Source organism: Filicampus tigris, chromosome 13 (genome assembly GCF_054856515.1).
Source record: "Filicampus tigris isolate MCC_2025a chromosome 13, RoL_Ftig_1.0, whole genome shotgun sequence".
NCBI classification, from domain to species: domain Eukaryota; kingdom Metazoa; phylum Chordata; class Actinopteri; order Syngnathiformes; family Syngnathidae; genus Filicampus; species Filicampus tigris.
In genome coordinates, this window is record NC_141229.1 from 15,912,845 (window position 1) to 15,929,001 (window position 16,157).

The following is a 16,157-nucleotide window of genomic DNA, read 5'->3' on the forward strand; positions in this document are numbered from 1 at the left end:
AAATCCACTTGTTTTTAGCCATCTCTGGGGGTGGCCATTTTGTCTTCTGTCGACTGAAAATGACATCACAACTGCGCACAACGACCAATCACGGCTCAGATTCAGAAAAACAGGTCAGCCGTGATTGGTCGCTGTGAGCAGTTGTGATGTTATTTTCACTCGACAGAAGACAAAATGGCCGCCCCCAGAGATGGCTAAAAACGAGTGCATTTTGCTGCTGAATTTATATTCCACAAACGCAAAATTAATCAGAATATCATGTTTCAACAAGTGGGCCTGCTGGGACCATATTCGTGAAAAAAATATGTTTGGGTTGACTTCCGCTTTAATGTACTCATTGCTTCAATCCAGATCAACACAAATCAACTGAAATGTGTCATTCCTTCCACGTGTGGTGGTGATGGGAAAAAAAAATGCTGCTTTTCACTTTAATTTAAAATTATTCCTTTGTAAAAACAAACAACACACAACTGGTGGCTGTTTCTTTTTTGGATTCCTGGAAAGATTAGGAAGAATGACATAACATAAAGTGACGTAATTTATGTGATTTCAACCATAATTTACGGTGATTATTGTGTTACTATACTAATGTTGGCGAGAGAGAAATCAAACCAGACGTGCTTGGTTACAAAGGATACAATATTTACCTTTTGTTTTTTGTTTTTTTTCCTTTTAGGTTTTAGGAGCAACTTCCGACTGTTTCTAAATCAGCACCATGCCGTCATTCTGTCCACTGTGACGTAATGCTGCACTTGCTGTTACAAATGACACAGAACTTAGTGCAACGTTGGTCAAATAATAACAGATTTCATGTTGCCATAGATTTTAGCGCTGGGGGTGGTTGCCTCCAATTTTATATGCGGAAAAAAGCCTGATGTCAAAACCTAACAAAACCTTCTGATTTTTAAAAGACTGATAGGACGTACTGATGATCATACGTACAAAACAGAAAAATAAAACCAGAAAACTCTACACACAAAACAACCTAACAAAAGTTGCTGTATTGGTAGCCTAGATTAGTTTTAGCTAATCTTGTTAGCTAGTGATTAGCAGCACATATGTGACTGTTTGATGAGGCTTTTGATATGGTGTACGAGCAGTGATGGTATTTGTTTTTGGCTATGTGTCCACTGCATGAAAAACATACAGGCTCTGCGCACATATTGCAGGATATGGGAAGACAAATCTTTAAGGTGACTACAAATTATGCTCTGTAAAATGGATAATGAACTCCTCTGGCAGTGACAGAGGTTGACCGCCAACCGGCAAGCAGAGTTTCACAACTCCCGTCGTTCACTCTGCTTCACATGAACAGTGTGGCAAGTCATGTTTCATTAATGGTCCTGAATAGTTTATAATTAGGTGTTCATATTCCGCATTTTTCTGTGTACTGTGCTCCTAACAGTTTTGTTCATTGTTATGAATCCAAACTGCGCATCTGTGTCGCCTTTTGTGTATATGCTTTTTTCATAATCGAGCAGCCCTGATGAGAGCTACAAATGTTGGATGGATGCAGGGACATATATACATACACATACACACACCGGTATATATATATATTTTGTGTACGCCAACTGACTCTAGTTTGGGATCCATGGCACTCTATGACACAGTCAAGTCAACTATTCAATCTAGACTAGAAAATTCAAGAGAAGTTGACCTGGGAAATTCAGATTGCTGAGTCAAATCCGGATGGGTCATGGTAAGGTGGTATCCTGTAGAGAAAATCAAGGGAAATGGATATGCACAAACTTCCCTAAGGTTTTTTTTTTTTTTTTTTTTTGCATGTGCAAGTTTCCTATGTCCCACATTCATGGTGGCACAGGGATCAAGCTGCTTTTAGGCAGTCAGATGATAAGGTCAAGTACAGGCATATGGGAGTGTAAACACACTGGAGTCTCTCAAGCTTGGAGACTGGAGTTGCCTGACAGAGTTCAGGCTTGTCTTGTGACTGCAAAAACAGCTGACTGGAAAAATACATTACAGTATTTCTTTGACATTCTGCAATTTAATGTCTATCTACATTTTGGCCTTTTGCATCTATTTACTTTAACCGTAACGCCAAAACAAAATCAATACTGTACAACATTTACCATCATGACAATACCTTTAGTGGCTAGCCAATCAGCAGCTACCGGAAGTTGCTATCATTAGCTGTCAACCACACAGACTAAACAAGGCGTGAGAAAACTTATTTGCTCAGGGGTCACTTCTAATTTTTAAAAGACTGATGGGACGTACTGATGATCATACGTACAAAACAGAAAAATAAAACCAGAAAACTCTACACACAAAACAATATTGGTAAAAAAAAAAATCTGTGAACATGAACCATGGGGGTCCACTGTATTTCCTTTCTCGTTTCCACCGAGTTGATAAGCATTGCTGTCATGATTCACCCTTCACAAAGCATTGGCCAGCATTCAGGTGCATTCATATCCATTTAGTGCTTTGCTTTGAGAATATATGGATAGATTTGGGCATGTAGAGGGCAAGATCCTCATGCGGGTTCCCAAGTGCTGACAATTATCGAGAAAATGTCATGTAAAAGTGTACACATTGATTTTAGTCTTTTTTTTTGGTACACCATTTTCTGCTTTTGTGCATAGGCATACTTTTACTAGGAACCCTATGCAAGTGAGGCCCCAGGAAATTGTATATGGGGTAAAAAAACAACAACCAAGCAGTTCAAAATGTAAATTAGTTTATTTTAATAATATATATAAAAATGTCAGGAGTCAGGAGTTTGTACCCGGGTGCTATCTTATAAGGAGTTTGCATGTTCTCCCCGTGCTTGTGATGGTTTCTCCAGGTACTACGTACGGTTCCTTGACACATTCCAAAAAAATGAGTAACACTGACTGACAACTAATGACTTTGTATTCCCAGGCTGCTCACTGCCAGGTGACATGCTCACGTATTGGGACATTTTAGAGTCTGTAAGTTTCTGTATATATATTTTTTATTTGCATATTCTTCTACTAACACCACTTGCTTAGCATCGTTGATTTTTGAGGAATTATGGTCACAAGAACTCAGCAAAAAAGCTCTGTACCACCATGGAACACAACTATAGGCTATTGATTGGATAACAGTAATTGAATGGGTACAAAATGTGAAACTAAGCTGGTATTTCTTTTGGAATAAAGAGCCACAAGGTAACCGGCATTAGGCTAGAGATGTTCTTCTATCCATTATTTTCCTGTATTCCCTGTGACAAGCTCCTCTTTGTTTTACTCATTTATGGGTTACACTGTGGTGTGTGGGTCTGTCGTCACATTTACAGAGTGATTGGTATCTCACCTACACACCCTTCGTGAAAACACAATCCACCTAAGGATTTAAAATACAGTAGTTAGCCAAAAGGAACTGTACCTCTTGGTGGTATTGAGGCTTTAGCTTCAAACTCGGCTGAAAATACAAATTTAGTCCCAAAACAACAACAATGAATGACAGTTCTGGCTGGATTATTTTCAACCAAACCCCAACAATATCCCAAAAATGCAAAGTTGCACTGTCATAAAAAGGTTTTCACCCTTTTTGAAAAAGTTGCTGTATGGCAAGATAAAAGCGCATGCTTTTATGGCACTAAATTAGGAAAGTCAATGTGAATGGATGGTAGTGCCTGTGGGGGTTGGGGTGTTCCAGCACATTTAACACAAAAGCCTGCCTCTCTCTAGACACCCATCACACAAACAAGACCATACAGCGGTATTATGCTAGCCTCCGGCACCCCAAGAAATAGGGTCACATACTTTATAATGACAGCAGAGTAGTCTCTGCAAAGGTGTGCGAAGCAAACACAGAGAAGAGATAAATTGTGTCTACGGTGTCAACCAGATTTTAATGCAAATGTGCAAGGGAGCATGAAATAATTGTTGTCCCCTCTTAGTGTGGCAAGAGTACTATGTAATTCCAGTTTACAGGAGGTACTCAGGGAATGTCCTACATTAAAGTGAAAGTCAACCCAAACATATTTTTTTCAAGAATATGTGCTATGCAGTCCCACTACTTGAAACAAGGCATTCTGATAAATATTGCGTTTGTGGAATAAGAGTTAATCCACCCGTTTTTAGCCATCTCTGGGGGCAGCCATTTTGTCACTTCTGTCAACTGAAAATGACATCACAACTAATCAGGGCTCAGGTAAGGACCAATCACGTTTGACCTGTTGTCTGAAGTTGAGCCGTGATTGGTCGTTACCTGAGCCCTCAGTAGTTGTGATGTCATTTCCAGTCGACAGAAATGACGAATGGCCGCCCCCTGAGATGGCTGATTATACAGGTGGATTTTGCTGCTTAACTCATATTCCACCAACGCAATACTAATCAGAATGCCTTGTTTCAATTAGTAGGCTTACATAGAACATATTGTTGAAAAAAATATGTTTGGGTTGATTCCCTCTACCGGTACATGGTTTTGTTTTATCAAGACCAACTACATCCACCCACACTAATAGAGGAAAAAGGCTGATGTCACTTGTAATACTTAATTCTGTCACATTATCACGATCTATAATATAACAAAGTGATCTAATATGGTGTAAAGAATGTATACTCAATTTAGCAGATTTTAGGACCAAATGACGTATTTGTCCTGTATATACCATTCAACGCTTATCTTCTGAGTAAATGAGTAAAAAGCACGTCACCGCAGACAGGAGCAAAAAGGGGGCAAGCGACGGTTAAACTGCATTCAATATTAGTTCTGCTTGAAAAAACTTCATACATATGCAGCAGGCAAGAATTAATGCTTTAGTTAGAGGTCAACTTGTGAGTGTGCGTACAGTTCAGGAGATTCTTGTTGTGGCAGTAAGAACATTGAAGGACAATTTAGGATGATTTTTTTCCTACCAAGTTTTTCTAAAAGTCTAAATGCCAAATATGTCAGAGTAATATATTTGTTGTCCTAATCGAAATAGATACACATCACACTCCAATCACCAATCACGGCTCAGATTCCGAAAACAGGTCAGCAGTGATTGGTCGTTGTGAGCAGTTGTGATGTCATTTTCAGTCGACAGAAGACAAAATGGCCGCCCCGAGAGATGGCTAAAAACGAGAGCATTTTGCTGCTTAACTTATATTCCACAAATGCAAAATTAATCATTTTTTTTAGTGTTTCTTCATGCCAGAAAGTTGCCATTTGAAATTGCTTTTGCTTTGTGTCATGTCTGTGATCTGTTTTTCCATCTACAAATTTAAACAACTGAGCATCAGAAGTAGTGGACTGGGGCTTGTGTCAGTACATCAAGAACCACCACATACAGACATCTGCATGACATGGGCCACAGCTGAAGAATACCCACGTCAAGCCACTCCAGAAGCAAAAACAACACCAGAAGTGTCTGTGCTAGCCTAATGAGAAAAAGTACTGATTTGTTGCCCAGTGGTCCAAACTCATCTGTGAAAGATGAAAGTCAATTTTGAATTTCATTGGGAAATCAAGGTCCAGAGTCTGGAGGAAAACTGGAGAAGTACAAAAGACAAGCTGCTTAATTCATTCACTGCCAGACATTTTCAGACTTTTTTTTACCCTAACATTTGAAAAAAAAAGTAAATTCCTTGGATTGAATGGCTGGACTGTGAAAAGATAATTAAATCCGTCAATGGCAGTGAATGAGTAAAAGTCCCGAGTGAAGTTATGTTTCTTTGTAATTTATGTTGGTAAAAATTCATGTTCTGGACAAACTGATATTGATTTATGGCTTTCTTACTTTATTTATTAAAAGGTATTTGCAACAACCACAATGTTTAACCAAAAGCAAGGAACATTCCTAAAAATGTCTCCCACTAGTCCTGAGAGTACGATACATACTCAAGACTGATATCAATGCTTTGGACCCAATTTGATATTCTGCCACCCTTTTAGCCCTTCCTTGAGTAAATGTAACTGGAGAGCTAAGTATTTGTATTGGACACTGGAGCTGTCTTTGCAGTCAGATGGAAAAACAGGGTGGAGGACTTTAACCTGCATGCGCAACATAACTGCTCCGTGAAATAGGGGGAAGGGCCATCACACCAAGTTAAGCTAGAAAATGATTGAGCTCAGCCCCCTCTTACCTCTAAAGCACCCAGTTGATTTGTTTCCACCGTTTCAGGTGAACTGAGGGATAACACTAACTCTAATATTGAAGCATCAGCATATTTTATAAACGTTTTGAAGTACCGGTAATAGAAAAAAAGCAACTTACTTCAAAAATAAACAGGATGGAGTCCAGCTCCTCCCTTTGAGACTTGATCCCTGAGAAAAGCAAATCAGGTTCTTCAGCTTCAACATACAATAGTGCACCTAATGTTGTGGAAAGTCCTATTAAACAGTGAAAATCATTAAGTGCAACTATGTTTTGACTAGATTGCTATAACTTAACAATAACAGGTTAATAACTTAACAGGTTCTTCGGCTTCAACATACAATAGTGCACCTAATGTTGTGGAAAGTCCTATTAAACAGTGAAAATCATTAAGTCCAACTATGTTTTTGACTAGATTGCCATAACTTAACAATAACTTACAATGCTACACTGGTGGGAGATGAGAGGAAAATTAACTCATTTTTATGACACAAGCGATTTGGATGATGGGTGGATAATACAGACAGCAGGGAGATAGTTGAATGAATTTCTGTGGTACATGATGGGGTTCAAGTGGAGAGTTAGATTTAGAAACAAGAAAAAGGTTGAACCCACCTTTTTGTTTTAAGTTGCTTTCCAGTGTAATGAAATTCTCATAGAAGATAAAATAGATCTGTGAACCATTGCTCTCGAAGAATAGCTTCAGCTCACTCTTGTCAATGATATCTGTAAAAGAGAAAGGAAATCATAAATGCAATGTAGTAAAACATAATTTGGTTGTCGCAGGCCTGCAGCACATCAAGCAACATGGACGAACATGACTGGACAATTGCATAAAAAATACAGTCGACGACTCCGACCCGCACATCTGGCAATTGACGACTGCGCACAAAGTGTACCAACTTGCTGCGACAGAAAAGCTGAAGTCGCTCGTGTTTTTATTGGGAAACAACATTTTGAGTTACACAAGAAATTATAAATAGAGCTATATAGGGTTTTTGTGCCTTTCAGTGATTAAGACTCTCCATGCTTCACCTTTTTGCCATAGGTATATATGAAATTAGTATGATTATAAACCACAATATACAGTATACTAGATTGATAGGGCTTGATGGCGGCCAGTTGTCTCTCGCAACCTCCTCAAAAATGTTTTCTTTTTTTTTTTTGTGAACGCTTCTTTTGATGGCCCGACACATCTGTGATGGTGTGACGTCATTCATTAATCGCAGCACAACTATGTTTTGCAAATATTCACTCATTTTAACTCATTCATTGCCATTGACGAATTTACTTGATTTTTCATAGTCCAGCCATTCAATCCCAGGAATTTATTTATATTTTTTTTCAAAAAATGTCAAACTTGAGGGTAAAAGAAGGTCTGAAAATGTCTGGCAGTGAATTAGTTAATTTTGATGACTAACACATTCCACAAGAGCTGGAGCCGAGGCATGTTTACCAATGTTACATCACCTATCCTTTTAACAACAGTAAATAAGAGTATGAGGACACCAATTGTTTAAGCTTTGTAGGTGAAATTCTCTTCCATTCTTGCTTGATTTATAAATTTAGTCGCTCAAAAGTCCGGGGTCTCTGTTGTCATATTTTACGCTTCATAACACACCACACACTCTAAATCAGGTCTGGCCTGTTGGCAGTCCAGTCTAGTACTCACACCCTTTTATTAAGAATCATCACACCCTTTTATTAAGAAGCCACACTGGTGTAACGTGCAGAATGTGGCTTGGCATTGTTTTGTGGAAATAAGCAGGGACGTACCTGAAAAAGGCATTGGTTGGATGGCTGCATATTAAGCTCCAAAACCCATATGTGCAGTACCTTTCAGTTTTGATGGTGCCTTCACAGATATGCAAGTTACCCATGTCAAGAGCATGAACACCCCCTTTTCCTTAACAGACTGTCTTTTGAACTTTGCGCTGATAAAAATCCAGCTGGTGTTTTTTCCGCTTTGGCCCAGAGGACAAAAATTCCATGATTTCCAAAACCAATTTGAAATGTCGACTCGTCAGACCACAGCACACGTTCCACTTTGCGTGAGTCCATCTCAGATGAGCTAAGGCCAAAAGAAGGCGGTTGACAGCATTTCTGTATGGTGTCGATATATGTCTTACGCTTTACATGGTAGAGTTTCTTTCAACTTGCATTTGTAGAAGTAGTGCCAAACTGTGTTAACTGACAATCGTTTTCTGAAAGGTTCCTGCGCCCACGTGGCAATATCCTTCACACAATGATGCTGGTTTTTGATGCAGTACCGCCTGAGGGATCAAAGTCATGGGCATTCAATGTTGGCTTTAGGCCTTGCAGTGTACATGCAGAGATTTGTCCTAATTTTTTGATGATATTATGGACCATGGATCATGCAGTCTCTAAACTCCTTACAATTTTACCGTACCTTGATAAATGTTGTTCTTAAACTGGTGAACTATTTGTTTAGGCAGTTCACCAAGTGGTGAACTTTGCCCCATCCTGACTTGTGAAAAATTGAGCCTCTCGGGGATGACATTCACCTGTTTCCAATTAACCTGCTCACCTGTGGAATGTTCCAAACAGGTGTCTTTTATATTTTGTTATTTTTAGCATTCCTCAACTTTCCCAATCTTTTGTTGACCCTGTCATAGCTTTTTTGGAATGTGTTGCTGTCATCACATTAAAAATGAATTTTTGAAAAAAAAAAAAAAAAAAAAAAAAAAAAAAAAAGCCAATGGCAAGTAAGTATACAGTAAGTAAGAGACAAGTTTTTGTTTCTGGCTGGCTGGATGAAGTTGACAGTTGTCCTGTATAATGTACTGTATGTATGTAATTTAATTTACCGTATTTTCCGGACTATAAGATGGACCTTTATATAAGCCACACCCACTCCATTAAAAAAAATATATATGAAAAAAAAAAACCCCATATATAAGCCGCACCTTCTGTATGTTGAAAAATTTGATATTTACTGCATTTACAGAACAATTTTGAACAGTAAATGTACATGTATGTATCCGAACAGATTCTTTCCTAACAGTGCCTTTTAACATGGCAGCAACTTTGCTGATGAAAACGGAACAGAAAGAACCATGAGAAAATAACCAGTATTTATTTATCTTAATTTCCCCTGTGTTTGAAATCACAAGTCACTTTAATCATCTTCGCTGAAACCCATGAAGTCGTCTTCTTCTATGTTGAAAAATGAGATATTTACTGCATATAAAGAAAGATTTTCAACTGTAAATGTACATGTATGTAACTGAACATACATTCTTTCCTAACATTGCCTTTTAACACGGCAGCAACTTTGCTGATTAAAATGGAACAGAACCAAGAGAAAAGAAACAGCGCTTATCTTCATTTCACTGCCCGCTGCCACTAGTTTGTCAGCTAATAACTTCCCCCTATATTGCTCTGCTTTCGCATACCACCTAATGCATAACCTAGTGTATAGCGCGCTCGCCTGTGGAACTCCTCCACCTGCAGTCACATCCTGTTAATGGCGATTGTGTTGTATTGTAATTCTGGTTAGAGCGCCCCTAGCGATGGAAAAAAAATCCACAGAATAGCCCCACCGTTCTATAAGCCGCATGGTTCAAAACCTAGAAAAATGTAGTGGTTTATAGTGCGGGAAATGCGGTAATAAGTCTTTGTAATTATTGCTGAGCTGCAGATTTTTGCTGTTTTACGGTACAACATTTATTTTAGGCTAAAGTAGAACATTTCAAATGATTATTGTATTATTTTATTTAGTTTAACTTAATGTGGCACTTGTTTATTTGATCAGATATTCTATCTGTTCTTTAAAAATAAAATTGATCAGGGGTCATGACCCTTTTTTAAACTGAGGATTACTTCTTAGCCACTGATTAATTCATGGGGCTACCAGTTTGATAGTATAGACTTTTGAAATAACAGGTTATTTGCAGGGCACTGCAGTATTCAAAGGGGACACTGTAAGCAACTGTATATAGTGTAAGGGTAATTGTGTTTTACCAGTCAGACAGATGGGAATTAACAGTAACTCTGGTCATGCTGCCTAAATTATATAATTTAATGCTTAAAGACAAAGTCAACACAAACATTTCCTTTACCATAATATGTATGCGCCTCCACTAGTTTTAACACGGCGTTCTGATTAATATTGCATTCATGTAACATGGGTTAAGCAGCAAAATCCACCCGTTTTTTTGCCATCTCAGGGGGTGGCCATTTTGTCACTTGCTGTCAACTGAAAACTACATCACATTTGCTCAGGGCTCAGGTAACAACCAATCATGGTTCACCTGTTTTCTGAAGCTGAGGCATGTACCTAAAGTATTTGGCATATATTGGCATTGGGCCTTTTATTATTATTTTCATCTTTTTTTTCCTCAAAAATCAGACAGATGATAAGTAACTGGAGAGAATTACCGGTAGTACATTCAGAAACGCTCAACTTATGTTGCTTATAAGGTCCGAAAACGTGATTAATCGCCACCATATTTATATGGACATCTCCACTTAAACCTCTGAAAATATCACGATAAGCCTCTCCATGCATTCACTATAAGAGATTGAGGAATTGAGCGGCTTACCTTCAGTTTCTCTCTGTAATAACAATAGTAGTGTTAAACGATAACAATTTTTTCACTACTCTGTTCATCGACCAATTGACTTCAAACTTGGCAAAAATATGGACAAATATTTAACAGGGCTGCAACTAACGATTTTTCAATTATTGATTAATCTGTTGATTAGATAAGAGATACTTTCAAAATAAAAGCCCAACTTTTAAAATAAAGCACTACAATCTGCTCAGAGACTGTGGACAGGCCTTATTTGGCCCATGAACTGTATAATGTCCTGTTCTGCTCCAAAAGTATTTTTATTAGACATCACTCTCACATAAACTCTAGAATAAATGTCCCATGCCAATAGCGGTGCAAAGGTGATGACATTATTTTCCTACCTCTTACTAAATAAATGTGAAATTCTCACAAATAGTATCCTGCTAACCACAGAGGGTCTCACTGTGGGCAATAATGACGTTATTGTTGTTGATGTTAGAAGATGTAACTACTGCTTACTATGAAACCGTGACATGGTGGTGATTATAATTCCACAGAAGGAAGCCATCTGGTAGGCAAAGAGGTATTATGCTGATCTTCTGATGAATAATTAGTGCATCTTTTTTTTTTTTTTTTGCTTTCCCGTGAACTGCCTTTGAACTGGATATGACAGACAAGCACTCGCAGTGTGCACACTGGGCTTGTTTGCAGAGAGGGCGAAGGTCATCTGCTGTGGTGAGCTGAAGCAGCCAATGATCTATTTACACGCCAGCCATCAGGCTACTATATTGACCTTTCACTTAATGCTTAGTTAAGCACACGCAATCAACATTTTTTTTATACATACATATTTCATGTCCGAACCATATTTAGCAATCGGCGAAGCTGGCAGTGTGAGACATTTACACCACCTGCATTATTGATATGCAATGTCATGCTCAAACCACAAGCAAAGAGCCCCTGATATTAAAACCCTCATTAGCATTAGCCCTGTGCTTGCTGACACTGCAGGTGGCTCCACGCTATTGCCAAAATGGAGATGAGGAGAGAGCAAAGGAATCCTTCCATCTGTTGAAATCAGACAAAGAGGACTCTTTTAAAGAATCAAATCAGAGAGGTTACTTGAGCTAAGGTTAGTTTAAAGAACTCCAAAACCGTATAATTATGGGCAATGGAAAGTGTGCATTGTGGCGTCATTATTTGCGTAATCGACATTATGGAGCCTACCGGACTATTGCTTACAATGCAAGATGTGCTCTGTCATGGTGTTCCCTTTTGAGTTGTTGTCATATGTAGCTGTTAACAGGTTAACGGGGCTAACAGAGTTACGCTCTTTGAAAATGTGTGTGTGTGTGTGTGTGGGTGTGTGTGTGTGCGTGTTTGACAAATGAATAATAATTCACTTGCTATGCTTGTGGTTAGTTCGCTTCCCGTAAACGTCTTTACGTAGCGTAATCCAAAACTTAGAAGACCCTGATGACTATCTGTAGGCTTTGCCCAACATGGAGTGGTGTTTCCAAGTCAAAATACACACTAACAGACAACAAAAGGATCACCGAGTGTGCTGTGACAGTGACAAGACGGCCAGTATGCCTGCTGGAATGACAAGGGAGATCGATGCTGTTTCAGCTGCTACCACTAAAATCGCTTCCCAACCTTTAAACATTGATACGGTTGCTACTTCATTCATTTGACACAATGTATTTACAGTATCGTACCACAAAGGAAATTAAAATAAGCAAACCCACACAAGGACCACACAAGCAGACGAGCAGATTTCCGTGCAGCAATGAAAGTTATATTGACGCACCTAAATCTTTTCAGTGACATCATTGATCGGCAAATGAAAAATATTACGGCTGATCAAAAAAAGTGCAAAAAGTCGGCCGATCCAGCCGGTCAGATCGGTGTAGAGCCTAATTATAAAACGACTTTCTGTACCAAACTCAGCATGAATGCTTCTCAACTTCTCTTCTTATCAACTTCTTGTACCAAACACAGCATGAATGCTTCTCAACAAAAAGTTGTACATGTAACAAAAAAGAAACACGTGAGAGGCAAGTCGTTATATTCAAAGAAAAAAGTAGTAATTTTAAAGTCATCATATGATGGACATTAAGGTAATGCTGCGTTAGGCGGTATGTGCTGAGGATCTTGTCAGGTGTCGCAAATAACATTTTCAGTCTCACGGAACATCAACATTATCGTCGATATATGATCAGTTAAATGTGGTAGTTCAACAAATGTATTACTATCATTTTATTATGATCAAGACAAGAGCCTAAAATGTCACCAAAAACATTGTTTTTGTTAATTTGGTGTTAAAGTTGATTATCTCTGTCATATTCGCAAATGTTTACCTAAAAATAATCCAGAATTACTTTTTAGTTAAAAATAAGGCAGGCAGATCCAACCGATGGCAGGTTAGAGGGCCACATTGGCAAAGTAAGCGAAACTAGACAAACTGGTTTTTGATGTGCTGTGCAAAACAAACAGCCACCACCACCACAAAGATTTGGTCTATTCCTTGTTATTAATCATAGAAGACTGGTAGGTTTCAAAAAAAAAAAATCATGACAATGTAATTTGACCCAGTTTGAAGTGGGCTTTTGCAAAACACACGGCAGTAGGTCTAAACACAAATTATGATAAAAGGAGACTGTGGATGTTCAAATGAAAATGTTGATGCTCTGATGTAATAGCAGTTTGTAAGGTCATACAGAATATATGGATGTTTCTGTCTGTTAAAAATGTCATACAGTACACACATAGGGAGAATTACCTTAATATGTAATAGCAATCCAAAAAAATATGTGTTTGTGTTTGGAAGAGAACTGCACTGCAATGCACTAAAATTGGGTCCTAATATTTTTGGACTGCTGGTAATACAGTATATGCAAAACCAGTTTCCGCATTTGGCAAACGGTGAAAGCACTTCCTTCCAGCGCGGCTAAATGGCGGAAGCCCATATCAGGGGACGGGAACAAAGCAGTTATAGGAACTTCAACCGTACAACATCATACGGTGTTGCACACTAACTTCAACACAACACCACCCGAAAATCATGTTCAATCGCTAATTTAATACACTAAAAAAGCTAATTTAGTGACAATTCCATACATCCGTGAATTTCACGATGCAACGCGCCTTAGTCGGTGAAAAAAAACCACTGTATTGTATTGCTCTTGCCTGTGACTAGCATAAAAAAATCAAATTATGAGAAATTATGCCTCGATGTTGTTGTGGGGTTGGATAGTCCAACCATAACTTTAACCAGTTTGCATCATTATCAATATAAATGTAGTAAAAAAAATTACAAATCAAATGACAACGACCCAAAGTTCAATGCTTTTCAATGAGTAAAGAGTTTGTTTTCACCGACTTGACCGCCATTTTGACTTGTGACGCCATTTTGACGTAAGCATTGAGTAGTCGCTGGTCGCCAGTTGTCCACATCAAAGTCTTTGCTCACGTATCATACAAAAATCCTTCAATACTTCACAAAAGCAAATGACTGTGTTACATCAATGGTTAGGATAACCCTAACCCGGTAAAAGTAGCCTCGAGGGGCACCACTGAGGGTCCTTTGAGTCCCCTTGAGCCAATAAAAGTGAAACCTCTTCTAGACTTGAGGAGCAAGTTTGGCATTATGACCTATGATGGAGTGCCATATGTGGGCCAGGTCCTGGAGAGGAAGTTCAGGTTACCTCCATGCAGCAGGCAGGCGAAAAGAACTTGTTCACATGGCCACAAACTGGTATCACTTACAATTATAAGAAAGATGTTTTGTTTGTTATTGCAGATCTTGAGCCGGTGACTTCACACTGGTCTTTGAGTTGAGTAGCCTAGACAAACGAGCACTACACCGTTTTTTTGCCGGTCCGTCCTCCGTCCGTGACCGGGGTACCCTTCCACCCTTGTCCCTAGGTCCTTATTCATAAAAATCGTCCTACGACCCAGTCCGTCCTCATCCTTTTAAAGTGCTTCCGTCATTACATTCCGGCGGTCGACCAATCACGGCTCAGCTTCAGAAAACAGGTGAGCCGTGATTGGTCATTATCTGAGCCCTGAGTAGTTGTGATATCATTTTCAGTCAACATAAGCGACAAAATGGCTGCCCCCAGAGATGGCAAAAAAAACGGGTGGATTAACTCTTATTCCACAAATGCAATATTTATCAGAATGCCTTGTTTCAACTAATGGGCTTGCATAGAACATGTTATTGAAACAAATATGTTTGGGTTGACTTTCCCATTAAAGCGGAAGTCAACCCAAACATATTTTTTTCAAGAATATGTTCGCAGCAGACCTACTAGTTGAAACATTCTGATTAATTTTGCATTTGTGGAATATAAATTAAGCAGCAAAATGCACTCGTTTTTAGCCATCTCTGGGGGCTGACTGAAAATGACATCACAACCGCTAACAACGACCAATCACGGCTGACCGGTTTTCTGAATCTGAGCCGTGATTGGTCGTTGTGAGCAGTTGTAATGTCATTTTCAGTCGACAGAAGACAAATTGGCCGCCCCAAGAGATGGCTAAAAACGAGTGGATTAACAGACTCTTGGAACCCAATGTGTTCGTATCTTGGGGACCTCCAGTACTATTGTATAGCTGCTCCATTACTATACTCCTTTTTTGAAGAGGTGTGTCTTACAGAGTTTAGATAACAACGATAACCCAATAATTATATGTTGCAATGTTACAAGTTGTCCAGAGGTTGACTGTAGCTTTAGACATTTTATACAATTCATGGAATATTTTGTTGTTATTTATCCAAACAATACACCAACTTCAATCAAGACATCAACATTACATACAGACTCTTAGCTGATAGTACACATAAATTATCAGGCTAAAAGAAGAGGCTGAAGTTCTTCTTAAGTCCGTGTTGACTTTCACAAAAGAGCAGAGTAAGAAGTGATCTCAGCATTCACTTGGGCCTCACAGAGGACCTTGTTGAGAGCCTCAGTGTTGTGCTTATCGCTTCACCTTTTTGCGATTTCCTCTCAAAGAAAGCATGCCCAGTTGACCCTGCTTCCCTACATCCATCAAATGATTTAAGTAACTATAATGGCACGATTTATTTTGAATATTCAAGTAGACTGAAGAGCAACCCTGGAAAACATTACCTTGGGCTACATATTGTCATGTACAGACAAATGCACAGCTGTTATCATCCACACATTTTTCCTATGGAGCCAGTCGTCACTCTAATTTGAAAAAGGCATTGGGGGAAAAATACATAGTTGTAGACGACAATGTATCCCATGCAACATCATTTCGATTTGATCATGAACATCGTTTGCACAATTCAAAGTATTTGTATTATTCAAAGTACTGGATTGCAGACAAAAGCAAATGTGACTTAACTAATTCTATGTTTTGCTTTGAATGTTTTAAAGCACTTTGAGTTGCATTTTTATGTATGAAAAGTGCTATATAAATAAAATGTGATTGATTGATTGATAACTGTCACTAGACCTCAGGTCAGCAAGCCTCCAAAAAGTTAACAGTGCATGTTTTGCTTCTCGGCTTGGCTA

The 16,157-nt window shown here is 38.8% G+C and overlaps 1 protein-coding gene across 7 annotated transcripts in view; it reads right to left on the minus strand.

Annotated features, from left to right (window-relative positions):
• The window catches only part of ralgapa2 (Ral GTPase activating protein catalytic subunit alpha 2), a 118,136-nt gene that overhangs the window by 92,116 nt on the left and 9,863 nt on the right, over positions 1-16,157 (minus strand). For all 7 annotated transcript variants that reach the window (XR_015089285.1, XM_086049395.1, XM_086049394.1 and 4 more), the window contains exons 2-3: positions 6,689-6,799; positions 6,194-6,243 (exon numbers count right to left, since the gene is read on the minus strand). Coding sequence is in view for 6 of the 7 variants with exons in the window: in XM_086049395.1 (XP_085905521.1) it covers positions 6,194-6,243; positions 6,689-6,799 (161 nt within the window). In the remaining variant the exon portion in view is untranslated. The remainder of the gene's footprint in view (positions 1-6,193; positions 6,244-6,688; positions 6,800-16,157) is intronic.